This window comes from Xenopus laevis, chromosome 8L (assembly GCF_017654675.1).
Source record: "Xenopus laevis strain J_2021 chromosome 8L, Xenopus_laevis_v10.1, whole genome shotgun sequence".
Classification (NCBI taxonomy): Eukaryota; Metazoa; Chordata; class Amphibia; order Anura; family Pipidae; genus Xenopus; species Xenopus laevis.
In genome coordinates this window covers 39,825,018-39,850,625 of record NC_054385.1, presented here as the reverse complement: position 1 = coordinate 39,850,625, position 25,608 = coordinate 39,825,018, and the positions used below count along the sequence as shown (strand labels likewise).

Here is a 25,608-nt window from a genome sequence, read left to right as displayed (position 1 = left end):
TACAATGTCATTTCTCTGAGAACAATTGGATATTTAAAAGTAAGGATAGGGTTAACCAAGTGTTAAGGTTCTATTTAAGGCAATTTTAGCCTGTGCTTTACTGTTTAGAAAAGTATCCCTATCAACCTCAAGGTTTAGAATGGCATAAATAAAATATGTCTACACAAATCTCCATTATTTCCATCCAGGTCATCATATAAAGTGACTAAAAGAATTAATTATAAAGTAACTGGACTTTTTGAATCTTAGGGCCTCCCACCACATACGCCATGAGGGCTGATTTACTGTTAGATTGAAAACATGATTGGTTATTAATGATTACAATTTATTCAGAATGCTTGGGACCTGGGTTTTTCTGGATAAGGGGTCTTTCTGTAATTTGCATCCGCAAACCTTAAGTCTGCTAAACTAAATAAACCCAACAGGAGTGTTTCTCCCCAACAATATTAATTAAATCTTAGTTGGGATCAATTACAAGGTACTGTTTTATTATTAGAGAGAAAAAAGGAAATGATATATTAAAAATGTGAATTATTTGATTAAAATGGAGTCTATAGCAGATGAACTTTGGAGCCTTCTCGAAAACGGGTTTCTGGATAACGAATCCTATATCTGTATTAAATTACTTTATTATAATGGAACTGGCAAGAAGTCATAAATCCCACTGAGCTCACTTTACCCTGGACCACCCTAACAGCGTCTGGGCCTATTACATCCCTTATTACAGCCCTGTAAGAGTATTATGACAAAGGGAAATGTTATAAAGTCGAACAGGAATGCATTTTACAAATGAAGTACGGCTCCCATAGCTTCATGCAAATTTAAATTAAATACTGTATAAATGAGTTACAATGATGATAGCAATGATCACTTAACAGGTTTTTGCCTTCAGTCTTAGTTTCTAAATGCACTGCTCCTGCCATTGTCTTTAAACCAGCTCAAAACTGTAAAACTGTATGATATCTCCAATGAGTTATCAAAATTTGTAAGTGGCAAACTGTTGGCAGGGAAGGCTTGTCCATATTAATATTCCAGCTTGGTATTATAATAAATCTATAGCATATCATTTAAATGCAATTAAACAGTAAGGGGGTTATTTATCAAGGTCCGAATTTATCTCAATATCGGCTGCTACAAACTCCGATCTAACCTGCTCTTGTTTTTAACGCTTATTTATTATTATATTTTCCCGAAAATTTGCATTGCGGGAAAAGCTCAGATTTTCATGATTTTTTCGTGAATTTTCCCCGAAATCTCAGAATTTTTTGGAGTTTTCACCCGAAAGCTCCGAAAACATTGTGAAATTGCCAGAAACCCCCCGACACAACCAAAAATCAATGGGACTTTTCCCATTGACTTTTATGCAACCTCGACAGGTTGGAGATGCTGAGTTTTTATATTCAGGCTTTTTAGCCCTCGGGGTTTAATAAATTCCGAAAAATTAATGATTTTTTTAAAAGTTTGATTTTACAAAAAAATCACACATTTTTCGGATTTCGGGGAATTTCGGGTATTCGGAGCTTAGTAAATAACCCCCTAAGTGTTACGTGAAAGGTGATAGTTTGATTAGATGGTACAGCATTCAGTGAATTGCATATCCATAATACGAAATTCTAGAGTGTGTACATCTCAAATGTCCTTTGTACGGTTAATTCTGCCTATCCTTTTAAGAAAGGTTGGTACTTCCTATAAGTCAAATATCTCTGGATTTATAATGAAGTCGGTGCTGTCTATAAGCCTAAACTTAAATTGAGGGTGGTATAGTCCCTTTTGTATGGGTTTATCCTTGTGATCAGAAATCTAGTATTTAACAATTACATTCTGTGAATAAAAAACATGTGTTTTGGGGCATGTGATGGAGATAGACATCATTTGTGTTGCATGGGGAACATTATAGATACAATTATATCTTGGGCAGGAACTAGAGCAGTGATTTTCAGACTTCATGCATTTCAGCTTCTCTTGATACCCCCACTTAGGGCATAAAAAAGGATATATGAAAGCATATTGCACTCACATTTCTATAGCTCTAGGACTATCTAAGACAGTAAATAAGCACCCACTCTGTTTATCATTGTAATTGGCATTCTGAATGGCCCTCCATATCCATGTAAGTTTAGCATGTTGGAGATGCAGTCATTACAAGATTGAAGGTCACTCTTAGTTAGCCCAGATTGTTTGAATTCCAAGTTTATTTCTGTTATTGACTTGTACAATGATTGGATATGACTTTTATTAAGGTTTACTGGTTCTGTCGACTAAAACCAGACATTCTGCCTGTTAGGAAGATCATATTTATAGGGATTCTGTCATGATTTTTATGGTGCAGTTTTTATTTCTATATTACACTATTTACACTGCAAATAATTCACTCTACCATGGAAAATTTCATTCCTGAACCAACAAGTGTATATTTTTTAGTTGTAATGTTTGTAGGCAGCCATCTCAGGTCATTTTGCCTGGTCCTGTGCTTTCAGAAAGAGCCAGTGCTGCACTATGGAACTGCTTTCTGACAGGCTGTTGTTTTTCCGACTCAATGTAACTGAATGTGTCGCAGTGGAACCTGGATTTTTACTATTGAGTTCTGGTCTTATATCTACCAGGGAGCTGTTATCTGGTTACCTTCCCATTGTTTTGCTGAGGAACTGCTGGGGGGATTGCCACCTTCTTCAGATTTATGAATGAAAAATACTTGGTTAGTCTCTGTTAATAGGTGGGCTAAGGCCATTTGCTTGTGGACTTTTTCTCCATGCTGTAGGAATAGTTAGCCTTCCATATTTTTTATCTTAACTTGACTATGTGGCACTGGGGAGATATGCCAGTAAATCAGTATGTGTATTTGTTGGAATGACCATTAATATTTTCGGTATGTATTTTAAGAAATGTAATTTTTACCCAATTCTTCCTACTAATATTTGATTGACATGCTATTAGCACAAATGTATTTAAGAAAGCTGATCTGGAAAACTCAACAAAAATAATGCCTTTAAGAGCTTTCAGAGCATCAGTAACAAATGAGAATGTTCTTCAAGTTTGCAAATATCCTTCATTAATTACATTTTAAATGTTTACAGAAGTGGTTACTATATGATATTGCAATTGTGCCAAGAGGGGTTTTTGCAGGCGGTAATAAAGCAGTGTAAAATGTGTTGAAAGTGTTTTAATATTTTGGCATAAAAATAAACAAATTCATAATGTTTCTTTCAGCTGAACAATGATTACAGCACAGATCATTCTAAAAGCCTTTAGTTTAGCCAGGATGATGGATCACCCCGGGTGAAATTAATGCACTAATAGGTTAAATCATTTGTTGTTGAAACTTATACTTTATTATGCTGTTGAATTATGCTGCAGCACTCAATGTTCTGAACAGCCAGACTCAAGAAACATTACCTTCTGTTTGTCCCAGGTTACTGGCCAACAGTTGGGGCCCCACAGCCTCCCATCTGATACAGATACCATAAGCTCCTTAGCCAGGGATTAGGCCTATTTGTGCAATGTTAAGAGGTTCTTATTACTCTGAATAAACTACATTTTTTTTAAAATTTTAATGTTTGCTTATGTATTACAAAAATCTGAAAATGTGATTAAATACCTTAAATTTATAATTTATTATAATTTTTTCCAAAATATTTAAAAAAACTCGCCTTTAAAAAAAGCTTTATATTTGTCACAGACAGTTCCCACTGACTTCTTAATGAATTTAGGTTCGACTTTTTCCCCCCGTTTTTTATACGTTTAATGAATATTGAACATTCAATTATTTAAAAGCATAATTACATTTGGAAGTTATAGCCCCCCCCAAAAAAAACCAATGGCAAAAATTCTAGTTTAACCATTGATAAATCACCCCCATGGTGTTAGATCAGTTGAAGGAAAAGTTCTCTTTGACTGTAGGTTATGTAGATTTGCAGCCAATCACAAAGAAGGTTTTGAGTTTCCTGTAAGATCTGCGTTAACCTTATGTTATAAGCATCAGTTCCTACTGACTTTGAAATTAAAAACAAATCTCCAGCTATTGAGGGGTTTCTTTAACAAGTTCAAACATTTTATCACTATAATAAAAAAATAACAAAGACTACCAAATTAAGCGCCAGATTCACCAACAATCGCTTTGGATTGTTTAAATCCGACTGGTCCAAAATCATTTTAGAATTTAACTAATCCAATAAAATTAGATAAATATGTAACAATTTAATTCAGACTGAGCACATTTGTGGTTTGATTTGATCAATTCTGAGCAACATCACTATCGAAAGAATGAGTGGGAAAAAATATATTGGCCATAGTCTACCATAGGATTTAACATCTCAGACTAGTTGTTCTTTTGGGGTCTGAGATGGACAATGGTATATATATATATATATATATATATATATATATATATATATATATATATATATATATATATAAAACGATTTCTATGAAATTGATCAACCTATTGTTCAGATTAATCGATTGGTCAGTTAAACCGAAAATCAAGATTCAATGGATCATTTGATCTTTTATGAACCTAAGGGGCAAATATAAAGCCACAAATTTCTTGGGTCGGGCTTTTTAATGCCAAAAATCCGAAAAAGTTGCAGAAAAAAATTTATAGGGAATGTAATGAAAGTCGCAAAGAGCAAAACAATTTGCACAAATAAGAATTAAAATTCTCATTCCGCAATGTAATACTCTTCTATAAACTGTTATTACATTGAAAAATTTTTTTTTCATTGTGCATTTCTCAATTTTAAGAAATGCTTGAAGGTGTTGGAATCTTTTGGAGCAAAAGTAACAACTTTTTCAGTAAGAAGTTTTATTACATTCACTGCGCACTGGCGCAAACTTTAAAATTTGCAAATCTCCTTCCACTGTCGGAAGTGGTCACTAAACAGTTTCCAGGTTATATTAAATTGGCGTAAAGGAAAACTTGTTCGCAAACAGGCATATTTTTTCCGTTACCGACTTTTATTACATTCCCCCATTAGACTTATTATGCGACAAAACTGCGACAATTCAGAATATGAAAATACTTCAGCTAAAACCGAAAACATGTAGAACTCAATGGCAGATGACGCTTAAAACAACTGGCAGATCTTTCTTTGATCCGTGGTTTTAGAAGTTTTCTGGTATTTTTTACGCTGGCTTTTGTGCAAAAATAAAAAAAGTTTTAGTTTTTGTGTCTTTTCTGTGACTTTTGCTGTTCTTGTTTTTTCAGTTGGGATTTTTAAATAAATTTCATGACATTCCTGGTTTTAGAGAAAGTGAGTTTAGTCGTGGTTTCAAAACCTCTAAAACCACTACAATTCAAGCTTTAATAAATAAGCCTCCACATGTTGGATGGAAACCTTGTAGTTACAGCAAGTAGTTTAGTGAACAAGCTCCATGCATTCAGCTTTAGCTTCAATATGGTGCAAGTCATACAATGTCCACTTCACACTGTTAAATCAGTATACTCACAGACAGTACCAGCCACAAAATTTGTTGGATTCTTGTAGTTAGGACTGTAAAATCAGGCTTTACTTTGTGCAGGACATAAGTCCTGCAAAGTTATATGATTAATATATACAATGGTGAGTACAAGAATTTGTACCTTCCGTAGCGAAAACATTATTTATTGTGACTAAAAATATGGAATTTCTTTACCTCAGTATGCTGTGCGGATAGATTACCTTCAGTGAAGGTTTGGGTATATTATTGAAGTGCACAGGGATCATGGCCAGGCCACAAAGGTCCGGGCCTAGGGCGACAAAATTTTATAAGTGGCATGCTGCCCAGCTGCATCCCTAAGGAGCACTGGGTACTGAAATCTCCCCAGTGCTCCTGTGCTTGAGAGCCTGCTCGGTAGGGTGCGTGTGCTACGGAGCCGGAACTAGGATCATGCATCCTCGGGAGGAAGGGGGGCATACGCACAAGATGCGGCCAGTGCTGGGACCTGATCATGGCACAAATTATTAGGTGCTTAAATGTCATAAAAATATTTGTTTTTTACTCTAGGGATAGTTGCAAAGAATCTTACTGGGGCTTTCAATCTCAGTGGGGCAAACAGTGAGCAAATTTGCACCTGGGCAGTTATCCATAGCAAGCAATTAATAACTGTTTTTTTAGTGAGCTACAGGTTGAACAATAAAAGGAAACATTCGGTTTCCAATGCCATGGGTACTGCCCAGGGGCAAATTTGCCCCAGTGTGTGTTTTACGGGGCTATTATGAAGTTCCATCTGTAACAGTTATGCAGAAACACAGCTTTACAGTCTCGTTCACTGGATCTCATTATGAGGGGGCAGTGGGTGGCATGTAAAAAAAAAACTCAATTGGCAGCTAATTCAAATCACCACTGAACTGGGAACTGTGAAGTCTTAAAGGAGTTAAATATAAAACAACGGACACATTCAGGCAAAGTACTAGAATTTTTTATTCTAATATTTACACCCACTCGTGCATAACTGTTTTTATTGCTTCTATGTGCTGAAATGACTAAGTCATTTAATATTTGTATCCTATATATTATATTCCCATATGGCACTCTCTCAGCGATGCATTGTGCATTTGTGAATTGTTATTGAGCTCCTAGCAAATGTTTCAGACACAAGCCCCTTCCTCAAGTGCTCAACAAACATCTCATCGTTGTGTGAGTGCCAGTTGGGAATATGTGATATAATATTATCTCCTACAAGAGGCAATGGTACCAAATAGAGCACCACTTGTGTAGTGTATAAGATTGAAGCAAGTTCAAGCAGTGTATAAGGATTTTTTATGTCCCCTAATAGTTGCAGAATATAAATACTTACTTAACCTGGGATATAGGACATTTAGGAAAGCATCATTTGGAAATTACAATTGCGTCTCACTTTTACTGCTGATCTCACCAAATATTTTTAGACTTAGCTTCTATTTTCTCAATCTGGCCTTACGTACAGTGGGCTGAATCAGACACTTTTAAATACTTTTGTGCCTGGCAAAAAATAGCTGCCCAATGTATGGTTCAAGAACAGGCAGACAAATCCATATTTTCTATTTTTTTAACATAACTGGTCAGGGTAGTGTCTCTTTAAAATAAGAGTCAATTCTAATGAAAAAGGATGCGATTAAGTATGGGAGTCTATTTCTTCATTCATTATGCATTTTCTTTCTTTCTTTAATAGCATGACACTTCCATGTACATGAGGATAACCGAGGTGGCATAAATCCATACTAATAACAATAATATCCTGTTTTTCGTAATATATATAAAGGAGAACTGAACCTCCCTAAAGAGAAAGTTCCCATCCACTACCCTCCATTCATCCCCCCATGCTTCCTCATCATAGTATTTTACTTGAAAAAGTGTCCCTGTCTGTAACACTGACCTATCCATGCAGAGTAGCAAAGCAGAACTCATGGGCACCCTTTTCGGATTCCTTCACTAGGGACCACTGACACTGAGCTTTTTCGCACATGTGCAAATGGAGCCAGTCTGGTATTCGCACCTACTGCCCATGTGCTGGAAAGCTCCATAAATTGCAGAAGGGAAGAATAGGATCCAAAGATACCAAAGATGGCGCCCATGAGCTCCGCTGCACTACTTTGCATTGATAGGTCGGTGTGACATTCAGGGACACTTTTAAAAATAATGGACTAGGCAGGGAGAAAACAGGGAGGGGGGACGAATGGAGGGTGGTGGATGGGGACTCTCTCTTTAGGGGGTTTAGTTCTCCTTTAAATGCTTTTAGTAGTTATAAGGCATGGTGGTCCAAATCCAAGGAAAAACTGTATCCAGAAACTCTCAGTTACCCAGTATTCCAAATAACACTTCCAATTCCTGTACTGTAGCTTTAAATGCTCACTTTTCTGTTACTGATCTGTTCTTACTTAATTCTGAACATTTTGTCACATTATAAATAATTTATCATTTCTACAGAACTCGGCTGGATCTTGCATTGAAAACCTGGAGAGCTGTTTTCTTTGTGTGTACTAAGATATTAAAGATGCAAGACAAAGGAAAACCTATGTATGAGTGTTCAGCTGGTATTAACATTCAGGGAGGCCCTGATACAGGATCAGAGCTTTACACACTGAACTCTTCATGCTGCACTGTTTTAGCAACCTTTGCATATGGGTTATACAAATTGTAATTGTCTCATTAGTGACTAATAGTTCTTTTGAAATGCAGCCCATGCACCTTCCAACTGCTCAAACTAATAACGGGCCTGTTCGTCGCAGCCTTCGGAAGGAAGCCTGGAACTCCTGGATTATTAAAGCGCGGCAGAACCAATTGCCCACATGAATGCTCATCCTATCGGGATAAAAGAATAGCCAGGGCTTTGCAGGAGGGAAGGTGGTAGGAGTATAACAAGTATAACAAGTAAATCTATCAAGTGTTCATACACTTGAAGCTTACGAGGGACAAAGGAAATTGAATAGTGACATTGCTGTGCATGGAAGGATTACACAAGGAGGATTTAATGCAAACACGGAATTTCATTCTGGATGGTTCGCCTGCTCATAGGTAGGCTTAACTCCTTCATTATCAGAAAAAAATCTTTTCCGTAGATATATTTTTATTCATGAGGTCAAAGCTGTTGGCAGCTACTCTATAAAGACATACTCTCACGCCAGAGGTCAAATAAATACAGTCTTTGCTCTGAGGTGAGTATTGTTAGTACACAACTATGAGATTTGTCCTCCCTTCAAAAAAGTATCTCTTAGATGAAAGTAATATGTAATGGGATTGTGGTCCAAACAAAAGCAAGGAAAGGCTAGTTTCTGTTGAATCTCCATTTAAATGTTTTATCTCTGGCCCCCCTCTCTTTCCTTCTCTGCCATTATCTTTATTCATCAATCCAACCCTTAAAAGGGATGGTTCACCTTTAAGTTAACTTTTGGTATGTTATAGAATGACTAATTCTAAGCAACTATTCAATTGACCTTCATTTTTTCTTTTTTAATAGTTTTTTTATTATTTGCTTTCTTTTTCTAACTCTTTTCTTTAGGCTGCTTCTCTGTGTAACAAATAAACTTAAATTTTTGTTGGAAAGACTGATCTTTGAGTGCCTGCTCTACTACAATACAGTTTGACCCGCTCCCTCAGCTGAAGGTTCAGGTTGAACCTGGACCTCTTCCATAAACTGGTAAGTAATAAACTTGGGAAGCAAATTTCTTGTATGTTATAGAATGACTAATTCTAAGCAACTTTTCATTTGGCCTTCATTTTTTCTTTTTTATAGTTCGTTTTTGTATTATTTGCCTTCTTCTTCTGACTCTTTCCAGCTTTCAAATGTAGGTCAATGAGCCCATCTGAAAAACAAATGATCTGTAGGGCTACACAGTCTCTTATTCAAATCAGTGGTTTCTGGGGGTAATTTGGACTCTAGCAACCAGATTGCTGAAATAGAAAACTTCTGGCTGCTCCAGTTACTCCATTAAAAGAATGGGAGAGTGGAGCCTTGTAAGAGCAGAGGAAATGCATTAGGTGTAATGCATCATTGTAGGGTTCACAATGTCACACTTTATCTCACTGCAATACATCAGATAATGCAATGCAATATAAATGTAAGCAGCAAAAGTATAACAAAATTAAAAGGATATAAATCAGATGCCACCTTAGAACCAGAGCACTCTGAATCAGAATATAATAATGAGCCCATATTTCTTTGACTTCATTTTCTGTTTGTTGACTTCAGACTACCCCAAAGTTGTTTCCTAACATCACCCCAGAGCATATTAAGCATATCACGGACACACAAAAGATCAGCTGAGAAATCTAAGATGGCAAGCTCCTCTGGACAATTTTGGAGGCCTAGATCATTCCTGTTATAGGGCTGATGTACTTTTCTTCTGAGATTAAATTCAGTTTATAAAAAAGACTAACTAATTCTAGCCAAATCATTTGTAGGCTTCAGTTCTCCTTCAAGCCCAGATCGTAAAGTTGTATTGCTTGTAAACTGTTTTTTAAGCACAATAAAATACAGATATAAATAAATCGAGAGGCAACTGTTTCATTTGGGAATAATGAATGGTATATCAAAATGAATAACATTTTTAGACATTTGAACATGCAAAGAATGCAACTAGACCACATTGAATACATTTAATAATAGCCAAAGTATAACAGTGGAGACAATACCTCTACCTGGAAATAGTAATTACCAGTGATTTGGGACAATTACAAATACATATTTCTACACTGCTTTGTATGGATCTGACAGATTATGAATACAATTTAATTAGTTAGTAAAGACTAACACAACTCTTTTCAGTAGACACATTCTCTAACCACTCCTCCCTTCAACCTATTATATAGTAACATTCACTCCACCCACTGGTGATATCTATTCAGCTGTATTGGTGGGTGTTTATTATTTTGACAGGTGTTCATCTAATGAATTTTAGGCAGCTGCTATCATGTAATTGTCATTCCTATTCTTGGCACACAGAGAAAAATGTGTCCATTTTTTGTTTCTTTATATGCTCCAGATAATGAACTATATTAAGGACATCTAAACCCTCTATAAAAAAAAAAGCCCCCTTAGTTTTCTAAAGTCGTTAGCCCCAAGAAAATTATAGATTTACCAATGAAAATCCGACTTACCAGCATCCCATCAGTCAACTTGCTATTATGTTACATAGAAAGAAAAATGCAAATTTTGGCTTTCCTATATTACACTATAATCAGAAATGAAGAGGGAGGACATACTGATGTATGTGTGATTCTGTGCTATTTAATGCTCCCAGCTCCAGCTGCAGTATGTTATAGTATGTTTTAGGAATGTGACATAGTTAGGAGTAGCTAGAAAGAGCAGCCTTTGCTTCAACACAGGTCAGGTGCAATTGGAGGGTTCTCTTTTATTATATGGGTAGCTAACCCTGATGAGTTAGAGAAAGCTCTGGCGAGTGATGTTGAGATTAAGGATACGACCCTGATGTAACTGTACCACAGTGCTCAACACTTGATAATCCTTGATAATAGACTGGATTATGATGGATCCTGTAGACCAGTAAAATTAAAGTAAATGTAGGGACCAATAGGATTAACAGTCCCACTTTAAACCCCTACACTTTATTTTACTTAGCTACTAGGCAGAAGCCCATAAATCTCATTTACACCTTCATGTTATTGGCTCTTGGAGATATTTTTACAAGTTTCCTGCAATTATTATAATCCAAGCAAAAAAGAAATTGTTGAAAGAGAAATATTTGAGGTATCTTCATAACCTGACCTACTGTATAATGAAAAAGACATCTGTAAGCTGCATTACATGAAATAATATAATTACTTGACTTCCTTTAAATGTAATCCAATGCTTTATGTCTATCAAGAGTAGAGCGGGTAAAAAAAAAGACAGGCATTACTGTAATGGACTCAAAGTAAAAGATACTAGAGAAGAGATGACAGATTGTGGTTAAATGGTTAAAGTAAATCCGCATGCGGTCTGTGTGCCACTGGCAAATTCTGAAAGCATCACACCTTGTGTAATATTCCCTGTTCAGTTCATGTGTTCCAACTAACATCTAAACATGAACACTGCAAGCAGAAGGATAAGCTAAATTGGGGAGCTTGTTAAGGTAAAAATAGCAGAGTGCAAAAGATCACTGTTTCTCTTACTGGAAGCTAGAGAAAAGCAAACTGGACCACAGAATAAAAGGTCAAGAAAAGGCTTTAATTTTTGTTTCTGTTATTGTTGGTTTTATATAAGTGAACTTAAAGACAAACCTCCTTCAAATGAATGAACTGTTTGTAAGAAACCATGAAATATCAAGAATTCAGTACAATACTAACAATGGGACATCAGTATTATTTATTAATCAGGGAAACAACGTTAGATGTTCTAGTGTTCACCCACTGCTTGGATGCCTGTAGGGTCTTTGCTGTAACCCCACAATTTATTGGAGGACTTTCTTAGATTAGTTGGGTTACTGACCCTGGACAGCCTGTAAAAAGCTTAGTTAAAGGACCAGTGCCATCAAAAAATTAAAGTGTTTTAAAATAATACAAATATAATGCAGTGTTGCCCTGCACTGGTAAAACTAGTGTGCTTGCTTCAGAAACACTACTATTGTGTATATAAACAAGCAGCTAAATAGCAATGAGGGCAGCCATTCAAAGTAGAAAAGGCGCAGGTTACACAGCAGATAAGCTCTGTAGAACATAATGGTGTTATCTGTTATCCACTATTTAACCTGTGCTGTATACTGTAGCCTTTTTTCAATTTCCACCATTGCTACACAGCCGCTTGTTTATATGAACTATAGTAGTGTTTCTGAAGCAAACAGATCAGTTTTACCAGTGCAGGGCAACAGTACATGGTATTTTTATTACTTTAAAACACTTTCATTTTTTGGTGTTAAGTTAGTTTTCAGTATGTTAAAGAATGTCAGATTCTTGAAAATTTGAATAGGTCTTCATTTTTTTAATTCTTTTTAATATTTTTTAATGATCTGCCTCTTCCCAGATGTCACATAGGGACACTGAATTTGGCAGCCACACTGGAGAGCTGCTGAACAAAAAGCTGAACAATTTAAAAACCACCATACCAAAAGGACACCCACTGGTGGCCAATAAAAGGGCAACGACGTTTGGGAGTTTTACTTTAAAAGCAGCAAGTAATTTGCAGGTAAAACGTAGTCCCTTTATAAAATGTATAATGAAGCAATAGAATTCTTGAAGTTGAGTGTAGCAACTGCCCATACTTTGACGTAGTTGGCCATCTTAAATATATTACAATATATGGACGAACAATCCCTGTTTTGTTCAAAGGGTAAGGCATTTTTCAGTAGCAGTATGCACAAAATGTCTCTGTCTTAAATATATTGATAATGGGTTGAATGCAGAGTAATCTTGTATTTGTCTATATGTAGTGATGGACGAATTTGCTCTGTTTCGCAGAAAAATTAGCGAATTTCGCGCGAAATTCGCGAAACGGCGAAAAATTTGCAAAACGGCACTGGCGTCTCGTTTTTGACGCCAGTGCCAGTTTTTTTACGCTGGCGCCCGTTTTTGACGCCGGCGGCCGTTTTTTCGAAAAAATAATTTTGATGCCGGCTAATTTTTGCCCACGAATTTTCAAGGGCGTTTCGCGAATTTATTCGCTGGCGGCGAATTCGCGCCTGGCGAATACATTCGCCCATCACTATCTATATGTATTTTGCGCAAATTCGCGCCTGGCGAATACATTCGCCCATCAATATCTATATGTATTTTGTGATCACAGCCTAATGGTTTTAAAAATTAGTGGTGAGCACAACTTTCCCTTGTTATATATGTGTGTGTGTATAAATTGCATATTTCTCTCTTACAAATGTCTAAACAGTAAAAAAAAGAAAACTGCTGACTCTCAGTCTGTTTTGGAGAAAGGCAGTATGATTGCCCTGTGAGGGCTCTATTTGAACATCCCAATTATGCTTACAGGTCTCATGTGATCATTTTATTAGCGCTGCTTTCTTTCTGCTTAGAAATGATTTTTTTTTTTCTGATTAGAGAAAGCCAACAAATAAATCACACAGGGGTTCTACAGATACTGAGATTTACTGCTGTTTGCACTGACAGAAGTAATCAGAGTTGTTTACTTTTCCAGCTAAACAATATTCAATAATTAAACTTTCCTTCAAACCATGATCTTTATCAATACGGATGAGGCTTGGCACTCTCCGCGAGAGATGTGCCACTGTATAAATCTTTGAGGTTAACATTCATCAAGAACAAAATACCCATTTTAGTACAGCAGTAGGGTGCATTTATTAAGGAGATGCACCGAAAGCACAAATCCTATGTTTTGTACCTCAAATGTAGTGTTCCGTTCCCACCACATTTAGTCCCCATTATACAAGGGCCTTCTCCTTATCCTTCAAGTCTTTTCATGTTTTTTCTTAAAAGGATTTAAGGATTTCTTAAAAATATATAGTTAGTAGCAACCCTTTTCTTTTTTCTCCTGCTATTTTCTTTAGTTCTATCTTATTTCTTCAGATTTTATAGCTGCTCTATTTCCCATTTTCTTTTTGCAGGGTAAATTATCTTGGTTAATAAGCACCAACATGAATATAAATGTAGTTACAGTTGATCCTTACATTAAAGGCTTTATAGTAGGTGCAAAGTTTTCTTTCAATTCTATACCCTATAGCAATCAATCATTGGGTAGCATTTTCTGGTATGCCGGTTGAAAGCAAGGATCTGATGTGTTGCTACTGGTTACAAGACCTGGAGCAAACGATTCGCCTTTTTTAACCCTTTGACCCATAAGTTCCTTAAACAGCTACCAATAGTCTGTTGAAAAAAAGGGCACCTCCTAAACCTTTAATTGCTCAAATATATTGTTTTTCATACCAATTCAAGCCATTTGTGAAATAATTTAGTAGTGTTCATATAAACAAAGCTCCACGTGTTCTATCCAAACCATAGTTTCGTTTAGTTGGCTGTTTATAATCCCTGTGTATTTGATTAAAGGGGCAGTATACCCCCTTGTTCAACACAAGTGCAATAAATAGAGCTTGTGCTGAACACATACACCTATGTCTCTATATTTCTTAAAATAAACAGGGCTAATGTGAAATAGAAGCTACTCCATGTTTGATCCTTACGAGGTATATAATTAGATGCGTGCAACCCTCTCCCTTCATCTTGTGTCGTGAGTCCATTATGCAATGGGATTAACTGTGAATTTGGAATAATTATCTACCTCACAAGCCCAAACATGGAGTAGCTTTAATTTTCTTGTTTGACCTGTTTAGCTCAAAAGAACCATCAATTTCTCCTGATTAAAATAATAGGCAAAAAGTATGTTCTGCACAAGCCCTATTCACTGAACATATGCTGAATAAGGGGTTATTGTAACCCTTTAATAATTTGCTGACATCAGCATTCTCTTTACACAGAACCAAAAACTTATGACATGGTCATGGAACCAAACTTTTTAATGTTTATTTATAATTTATATATAATGTATGTCTTACTAATATGATATTATTATATACTAATTTACAACATAAATAATAATTCATTTCTGCTTTAAATTGATGCACTCGCGTCTGAGCGAGCTCACGGCGGCGGAAAGGAGGTTGTGGGCAGGTGTGAGCAGGTGCGCCGGGCCATCAGAAAAAATTGCCTGCCCACATCTAATTTTGACCCTTCTGTAAGCCTCTGGTGCAGGAATCTCCCTGCTTGCTGATTTCCTACTAACTGACTGTTTGACATTTGGTGCATGAGTCATGTGTGTGTGTGGGGGGGGGGGGTGAGTGTGGGCAGATGAGCTAAGGAGTGGGGGGTTTGGGGCAATTGGGGCTGTGCTCACCTTTTATACCTGGCACTGACATCAAGTACAGGTTTCCATAATATCAAATAATAAGGAGAACGTTTCATATTGGTGGTGGCCCTCCCCCTATAATTACTCCTCTGCCACACGCCCAATAAAACACAAGCTCTATGGCTATTTGGCAATTGATACTAGGTAATACATGTTTTTATGGCCAAACAGAGGAGCATACGATAAACATTTTTGTTCATCATTTCTTCTTAAAGGGGAACCCCGACTTCCAAACCAAAATTTGATAATGAGGCCAACATAACAGAGAACCCCTAATATACCCATCACTGTTACCTGTTTCTTCCAAAAGTATGAATAAATGCCATTTTCTATGCTGCAATTTTCTATGCTGCCATTTTCTATGCTGCTAGCTGGTTAACATTTATTCTCTTTCTACATTTCTATACATTAAATCCTTGCAGGGAAGGAGGGACTAAATACTGATGTTACAAATTGTAACAACTTCTCCACAGCTTACAGACAGCATGCAGGAACTACATAACCCATAATTGTGGGATTTGGAGGATGCAGGCTAAGGATAGCTGGCTGCTGATACAAAGTAACAGTAGTCAGCCAGCTCAGTAGAGTAGTCAGACAGATCAGCAGGAGAGCAGGGGGCTAGGCTTAGGGAACTGTCAGAAACCATTAAAAATCATGAAAAGTCTGCATATTTTTTAATTGATGCAGATTGCAAAGTTGCTTGAAATTATGTTTACTTTTCAAAAAGCTTAAGTTATGTTTTTTTGGAGTTCCCCTTTAAACTATTGAGAAATGTTTAGCAGAAAGACGAAGCCAACGCTGATGTTTGTTTATATATTATGAGTATGACACACTTTCCAAGACATAGTTTAAGGCAAAACATTTAGTACTCCCGTAAGCAGAGCTCAATAAAAACAAAATAAAACTACCTGCTCCAGAATTGTGTTTATTCTCTCAACTTCACAGTCTATCACAAATCTCTTCTCCTGACGCCGATCCATTTCCTCTATGATGCGTTTAAACTCTTGAACATCTTTTACATTCCCCACTGATCTGGCTGTCACTTGCCAGTTGTTCTGTACGGCTGCTTCCATAATGGCCTGAAGAATGGAGAATCCTAGAGAAGAAAAATGACACAATCAGTCACTTTATTGTTAAGAATATGAAAAGAGCACTTTCAAATCAAAAAACATTATTGCAAAACGGTTTTCTGGGAGAAACTATCACTCGAGTGCTTGCTTTCATTGTGTGACCTGCAATCCAAGTTTTATAACAGAAAATAAGTTATGGCACGAGATATGCTTTTTTTTTTTATAAATAATCAAATGCATATGATAAAGGGCAATGTACCTGTATAAAAGACTAAAGCAGATGCAATGCAAAATGGTAATGGGAGGTATAGGAAGATAGGAGCGGGTGGACAAATAGAAAGCTCAATGTAGATATTTATGGAAATGTGTCATGAATAGGTATCATTTCTACAATACTTTTTGTATTTGTTTATTTTTTTATTTGTTATGAATTTTCCTGGGACAATACTTTGGGCACATTTGCAGAAAAACTGTGCACCAATTTGCATAAATGAAAGTAATCTCCATTGCAACTTTTCTTAGATTTTTGCACATATTTATATTTTTGGAACAAAACAAACATTCTCTTTTAGAAGTGTATTATTTTGAGGACTCTGCATAAATATAATGTATATAAGTCCAAAAAATAATCTTTATCTGGAGTATTATTTACATTCAATCTTTACAGAGGATACTTGAATTTGGAAAAAAAAAGAAGGTTTCATCTAAAGGTGTAACTTTTGGAATTCCCTCCTTGATGTACTGTAGCTTCATTGACAGATACTGATGGTTTCAAGATAGGGTTGGACTCTTGGGACAAACTTAAATTTTCCCTCGGTCTGAGACTAACTGGAAACAGGATCAGATCAGCTAGTAGTTACGCAGAATTGAAAGACATTTAACTCAACTTGTTTTTTTTTCAGCCTCATCTACTGCCCAACACAGATATATAAATATGCAGAAACCTTTTTGACCAGCAAGAACATATTCTCAAGACTGACCTATTTATACATTCAGAATTGCAATGGCAACTATTTACATTTTAGCAATTTTCTTCAAAGGGAATACAAAGGAAGCAAAGGGCAAGGATAATTAACTGGAAACAGACACGCAACTTCCTTCAAAAATGATTGCAAAACGCTCTGCCTTTTTATAGACAAGTATTATTAGAAAATGAAAATAAGGTGCCGAACAGGCTTCTCCTTTTTTTTTAGTTATTTCGGAGAAAATGTTAAATAGTACACCCTAATCAAGGGTAAATATAATCAACCCACACTATCCGTGCACTCACATTGATTGGAGCTATAACAATAACCTTCTCCGGATGAGGTCATTTTCTAAGAACAACTTCTCTGGTCTCAGTACGGACTCAAAGGATTCGCTGTATGTTACATTAAGATATATAAGACATATAAGCATATTTTTAGGCATTAACTCTGAACCACACCTCATCTATAATCACTCGTTTAAAGAATTACATCCATACATTTGTTTATTTATTCTAAAATGCACAAACTTCTTGTTGTTTGGAGGGCTGGAGGTTCTTCGTGATATCTGACATTACAATTTACAGAGGCAACACATTTTCTAAAAGCCGACAGAAAACTGTTTCATGTGGAGCAAGGCACACAAGAGGGGTTATTTACTAAACATCGTATGCAAAAATCATGAAAAATCTGAAAAAAATCATGAATATTGGATGAAAGATACGAAAAAAACGCGAAAAACTGATTTTTCATGATTTTTCATGATTTTTTTCCCACAAAATTTTCGGGAAAGTGTAAACTCCGGCATCTCAGACCTGTCGAGGTTGCATATAAGTCAACTGGAGAATTCCCAATGATTTTTCGATGTGTTCTGAGTTTTTGGCAATACCCCGAATTTTTGGACGAACAATCCGAAAAAATTGTGAAAATCGGATGAAAGATCCAAAAAAACCTGTGAAAATCTGATTTTTTCGTCTCAAACTAAATTTTCAGGAAAGTGTATTAATAAATAAGCCCCAAAAAAACGTGTGGATTTGGTCACAGTTGTTTTCAGTAACTATTGAGAGAAATTCGGACTTTGATAAAGCTGCATATTTCTTGTGAAGCTCTCACTGAAAGACACCGCTTCTTAAATATTATACAGAACGACATGTTTTTTAGTGAATTGCACCAATTAAAAATTAGATTTTTCAATTCGGCCCTTGATAAATCTGCCCCTTGGTATTCGTACTTTTAGGGCATCATTCAAAGTTTTTTTATTCCCACTTTTTATAATTGCATCTTTTAATAAATGACATGACATCTGTGATTTTAGAGAAAAAATTTTTATTTTTGCTTTCAAGAACCTCTAAAACCACTAAAATGTGCTTCCATTGTAGATACAACCTTTCAGCACTTCTATGCACACATTCAAGGCACTGTTTTATTATTACAGAGAAAAGGTAATCTTTTAAAATGCCTAAAACGAAGTCTACAGAAAATGGACAAATTATATTAATGTCTTTAAGAGTGGCTTGGATGACTTCTAGGACATGCATAATATCCAAGGCTATAATGATCTCAACGACCACACTAATATTCGTAAATATATGTATGCACCTATCTCAGGTTGTGATGCACCAATCAAAGCACCTATACTGGCTTCCCCAACTTGACTGATCACAGCCTTAATTATGTTCTATAACAGGGATCCCCAACTTTTTGAACCCGTGAGCAACATTCAGAAGTAAAAGGAGTTGGGGAGCAACAACAGCATGAAAAATTTTCTTGGGGTGCCAAATAAGTGCTGTGATTGGCCATTTGGTAGACCTCATGTGGATTGTCATCCTACATTGAGGCTCTATTTGGCAGTACACCTGGTTTTATACAACCAAAACTTGCCTCCAAGCCTGGAATTCGAAAATAAGCTCCTGCTTTGAGGCCACTGAGAGCAACATCCAAGGGGTTGGAAAGCAACATGTTGCTCACAAGCTACTGGTTGGGGATCGCTGTTCTATAATATTATAGAGCATTCTGTCATGTCATAGAGCATTCTGGTAGAGACATACCTACTCTTTACAGTGGGATAAAGTTTTATACGGTCATTGAACTTATAAGTGACTTATAATATCCTTATATTTTATAAAGGGGGTACTGGGGGGGTACATTATTCCATTATTCACTATATATATACTGGGAATTATATGGAGATATTGAATTTGGTGTGTTTTTGTCAATTTCCAGCCCATATTAACTATGTAAATAAATATATATATATATATATACTTTGCTAAGCCTTTTATACTTACAAATAACCCAGTGTGCTCTCTGTACATCAGGGCTGGTTTCAGATGCTGGTGTGCGCAGGGGAGATGAACCTTACAACTTGGCTGCACAACCATGAGCCAGCATTGGAGATCAGAACTCAATGGTCTGAGGAACCAGTAGGGAAGCAACACCTGCAGCATTCTACTGCCAAAGCACCGGCTAGACATTTTGCCCATCTGTCTGCTGAGCAACTTTGACCATAGGGAACTCTACAGGGCTTTTCTGAAAAATGTCATGCTGCACATTAGCATCTTGTGCTTATTTGCATCATCTCCCATCTGGCCACACTCAAACAAGAATTGTGCTGTTGGGCATACTGTTACTTGGAACTTTAGCTGTCTTTCTGAATGAAAAAGAGAACTTTATTCGGTGACTGAAGGAAATTCGATTTAGCAAGTACAGTGGTACTACAATATGTTATACAGCATATTGAGAAGAGTCCAGGGCATGATTACCAACCCCTGTTTTACCCCTTGACTTCATAAAGATAATTATACCTCTGCTTGACATCTTGCCTTGTGCATGAGTTATCTGGCTTCCTTGTCCTTAATTCTACCTATCTGCTTTAATCATGTCAAGTGTTTTAGTCCTCTAATCAAATCATTTATTGGCTGCATTGCTGGACAGTAAAGCTGAATTCAGACAAACAGCATTTCTACAGTAACAATTATAACAATTATATCTCTGCTTGAAGTGTATATATATATGTACAGTATATGTGTCTGTATAACTTTATGGATAAAGCTCTACTAGGATATAGAACACTTTTACAATATAAAATTCAATAAAGTACTCACAAAAAAGACAGTAAACAATAAATAAATAGTATAAATATGCAGATACTAAGCGCCATGTTGTAAGACATATGGCAGGAAGAAAGTCCATGCTCTATAGAGCTTACAATTTTCGCTGGCCATTCACCCGTACCACTGCTCATTTCAAGTAAACTTTGACTCGATTCACAAGCAAAGCCAAAGCCAAATCAGGGTAATCTGATCTAATCTATTGGCCCCTGGGTCACCAGTGGATCACACAAGGAGCATGAGGAGATGCTCAGGGACCCACCATGAGAGAATGACATTCAAAATCAATGATTTCCTGATATGAATAGATTTTATAGCCTTCCCTACCAATATAAGACTGAGACTCAATCAACTATTTATCATTGAAACTATCTTTTATCCTCGTATATTGTATGGCATGATGGCTTCCCATAGAATAACGTGGATCTGACAGCAATTAACTGATTTGTTGAGGTTCACCTTGGGAAAGTCCCCTGTGTGAAGTCCAAATAGTATTGCTGGGGGCTAAATAATAATAATGTGATGTTTACAGTTTATTTGACATGCAGACTTTATTTACCATTCTTTATATAAATTATATTTATATATTTCTGCACATTTCCCCAGCATGTGTTGAATTATAAAAAAATATGAAATAGACAATATACAATATTACAATATACAATATCTTGTGAAGTCCAAATAGTATTGCTGGGGGCTGAATAATGTGATGTTTACAGTTTATTTGACATGCAGACTTAATTCACCATTCTTTATATACAGTACTTTTGTGCACATGTCCCCTGACGTAAAAGCAGCTTAATAATAAGAAAGTATGAAATAGGTAATATACCCTTACAATATACAGTACAGGAGTAACATCTTTAAGAAAAATGATAAAATACTCCCCTAGCAAAATAAACGCAATTCAGCTGAAATAGCTTCCTGCTTTTACTTTGATTTCTGTTCTTACTTTTGAATTACACATATGTTGGATATTTGTGATCAGGTCAGACAACTCTATTCCTATCAAGTGGCCTTTTATGACTGATATATTGTCATTGAATGCACAGCAATTCTGAGATGCACTGTTGTGGCACTTGAGATCCATCAGGGATATACTCTTAAAACCAATTATTTAAAAATCATCAAAACCACAATTCAATTCAAGGATGTGGATTTTGATACAAGAATACCAAATCTAAGATAAATACTGAAATGTATCAAGACATTGAAGAATAATGAACTTATTTTGATTTGAAACATCTTGTATTTTAGTTACATGATTGCTTTAAAGATTTACACTAGAGGACACACATATAACATGGGCATTGAAAAAATGCTAAGGTTACTCACAAGCTTGGCTAGTAGCCTTAGTTATAAGCATGTTCACATTTTTTACACCTCAGTGTAAATGTAAAAGAGATATTCTCCTAACACAAGTGCTTTTAGAATGACAACTAAGGATGTGATGTCTGGGTTGTAAGCTCCAAGGGCTTCCATCTCACTATCTCACACAAAATCTCCTTGGTGGAGACTACTCATTCTTGGCACCCTCTCTAACTACTAAGTACTGTCTATTCCTCATTCACAGGGTCCCTCTCCCTGATTTCACTTATATCCCTTAGGACACACTTTTCATAGGACCTAAATCCCAGGCTCCCCAGACACATCCACCCTGGTCAACAGGTGAAAGTCAAAGAGGAAGAGCCACCTCCTTTTTCAATTGCTATATTTAAAAACAGAAACAGTCACACATATCCCTAGGTCAACACTAACCCACCCAGGTACCACTGCGTTACTGGTACCTTATATACTTTAGCAACAAGACAATTTCCAAACTAGTAGGGGAATTTCAAGACATAGGGGAAGTAAACCCTCTGGGTCTATACATATTTATTATTTTAATGACTACTGTTTGTTCTGCTCATTTATTGTTCTGCTGTACAGTGCTGCGTGCATAAGCAAGATCCTAAAAAGTCATCATAAAAGGGGATAATTTTGCAATCCCAGTATCCCATTAAAACCAGATGAACAAATCATTTTGACTAGTAGCATAACATCTACTAAATCAGCTGCATCTATAAAAAAAAGAAAATTTGTAGTTTCAGCAGTAGGATGTGGCTGCGATACTGCAAGTCCCAATTTTGTTTGTTGCACATTTTTTATTCAATTTTGTTAAAAATTTAATAATACATAATTATCATTTGGAAACATCCACATACAAAATTGTAAAACATAATAAATCTTTAAAATGACCGGTGCACATTAATCATACTGATCCAAAACATTCCTTTCTGACATCATATGACTTAAAGACAAGTGACAAGCTGGCCATTCTCAGATATAATTTGTCATTAAAATGATTTGTTGGTGCTCTTTGACGTGATGCCAGAACAAGAAATAACATACAAAAAGAATATAATTTTGCAGGAGAATAAAAGTAGTAATTGTTTATATGTGTTCTTCCATTGTGAGTATTTAAGGGTTTATTTCTTTCTAGAAACCGCTTTTGTCATTCATTTTCTAATGCTTCTATTTCAAGATCAAATGAATAAAGACACAAATCTAAATACTGCTTCATTATTGGTTTTCTTGCATGAACTGCACATCTTTCATAATCAATGTTCCATGTTAGTGATTGTAGCTCCTGAAGAACCGAGTGGGTGGTTAGGATGTCAAGGTAAAAAGAAGAATTGCAGAGAAGTTATCATGTGTGTTCTTTGTTCTTCTCCCTATGCTTCACCTGCATTTTCTCTTTTCTGCTGGAACTTCGGTGATATAGCCTCATGGCTTATCATAAGCGTGGAGATAAAAATAAGATGACAACTTAAAAAGAGATACTGCCATATCGCTGAAATGGCTTACAGCAGTCGTAGCTACTGCTTGAACTGAACTCTTTTAGGTAAGGTCCTTTGAGGTTGGATGTCTGGACTTCACAGGTCATTTTAGGTGACATTGCAAACCCAAATATACAGCTTCACAGTAGTCTGCATGATATGACTACTTATAACAGATATAATAATCAGTCCATCATGCCTCGTTTTTTTGTATATTCTGTTTTTATAATCAACATATGACATTTAGAAACACCCTGATCTCTGTGAACAACAAAAATTGTCCTAGGGTCCCAATGACCTGTAAATGGAACCAAGATTGACATCATCACAGAAAGAAGGGGACTGCAGCTGCACACTTAGAGGAGAATAAACTGATGAACCCAGAAGTAACTTAATTTACAATCACAGTATAGCTTCTCCAAAAATAATCGTTATGCAAACCCAAGGTTATCATCAATAAGCAGAACAAGGATTCTCAAGCCACTGGGTCTGTCTGCAGCCTACCTTTCTGCCTCTCTCTGCAGGCCAGGAACTCTGTACTTCACAGACCACATGCACAGGGGTCAGCCTGCATTAAAGGTCCTATGGCCTATCTAGTCCTATAGTACCCTCTACATTGGCTTCCTGTCTGGTGAGTACCACCAGTGCACTGGCCTCTTCCTTACTTGGAGTCTCTGTTTCTCACTATCTCTCACCACCTGCAGTGAGCTCCATGGGCATAACCTATCACTTGCTTATCTAACTGTTGACCCACTTTTCATTCACTTTCTTCACTGAGGGAGTAACCCTCAGACTCCATGACACCATTCACTCTCCATCTCACATCAGCCAAAGAGGAAGTAGCACTCTGCTCTCCCTTTATATAGTCTCTCCAAGTGCCACAGAGGAAAACCTGCTCTAGAACCTCCTCATGTGGACCCCCTTCCTAGCAGAGCCATTTAGTCACTACAACCAAAATAACACTATTTACAAATAATGATCTTATAAAATACTATAAAATATCTACTCCTTACAGGTTCATGGTCAACCCTCTTGGAGGTCGAGTTTGTATTGATTGCTACTGTTATATATTTTTTTTATACAAATTTTTATGTTACAAGGACAGGTTCTTTATTTTACACGTTGACTGTTAACTATTCTTTTTGCAACCATGGAGTCCTTATTGGGGCAAAGGTTATAGTGGGTCCATGGAGGCTGCATAGTAGGGGGTTGAGTACTTGATGCTGCATCTGTCATGAAAAGCTTTTAATGTCCTTTAAAAAGCAAAACGCTAGAAGCCTACTCTTTATATCTGCCAGGAAAATGAATTTAAAAAAATAAATACCTGTGTTTAAAGGAGAAGGAAAGGCTAAAATTAAGTAAGCTTTATCAGAAAGGTCTATATAAATACACCAGTAAACCCTCACAGTAATACTGCTCTGAGTCCTCTATCAAAAGAAACACTGCATTTCTTTCCTTCTATTGTGTACACATGGACTTCTGTATCAGACTTCCTGTTTTCATCTTAAACCTCCAGGGCTTGGGCTTGAGCATGCTCAGTTTGTTCCTCTCTCCTTCCCTGCTGTAATCTGAGCTCAGAGCTATGAGTGAGCAGGGAGAGACAGGCAGGAAGTGATATAACACCAAGCTAATATGACAGCTGCTATCCTAAACAAACAGAAAGAGTTGAGCTGTTTACTCCTTCTCCTTCAAGTAAATTACCATTGGTTATTGGACGACACCAAATTTCTTAATATAATGTTAAAATTATTATATAAAAGTATATAAAATTAAATTGTTATTCTGGTTAACAGTGTATGCAGATATACAGTATTGATGGCTGTTACACCTTTAAACTAGATAAAGCCAGTGGATCCCTGTAGAATAGCATCTTAACTCTTGAAGAAAAGCCCATTATCTCATGTGCCATCAGTGACTCTCCATTTAAAAAGCTATTGCTCCCGAGGCTGCACTAAAGTAAAGTCATTCCAGGTTTATTGAGATAATGGCATATTTCAAATCATGCTAAACAAAAGTGCATGGGTCTACTGTTTAATCTTGGGTTAACCACACATAAGAATTGCGCTGCTTATAACATGAGTAAGGAGACACATGACTTCAAATGGGAGGGATTGTGCCTTTGTGCCAAAAGCCCTTTTTCTTTTAGTGCTAATTTAAAGAGATTTGTGGCAATCCTTAGTATTAACACTGTTTGCCATGCCCTGTACTTGATCTATGACCATGGCCTTTCTGGTGCCTCTTTGTTTGGACTATTGTTCTGCAACCCATCTCCAATGCTTAACTTCATCCTAAGGCCCTGCTCCTTGATTCTAATGGCATAACAGCCAGTCAAAGAGATGCAGGAATGGAGAAAATCATCTGAACTCTGACCATGACTTACTGGTG

At 36.5% G+C, this 25,608-nt stretch overlaps 1 protein-coding gene across 5 annotated transcripts in view; it reads right to left on the bottom strand.

Annotated features, from left to right (window-relative positions):
- The window catches only part of gria3.L (glutamate receptor, ionotropic, AMPA 3 L homeolog), a 193,139-nt gene that overhangs the window by 60,319 nt on the left and 107,212 nt on the right, over positions 1-25,608 (bottom strand). For all 5 annotated transcript variants that reach the window (XR_005963153.1, XM_018228562.2, XM_018228561.2 and 2 more), the window contains 1 exon segment: positions 16,168-16,355. Coding sequence is in view for 4 of the 5 variants with exons in the window: in XM_018228562.2 (XP_018084051.1) it covers positions 16,168-16,355 (188 nt within the window). In the remaining variant the exon portion in view is untranslated.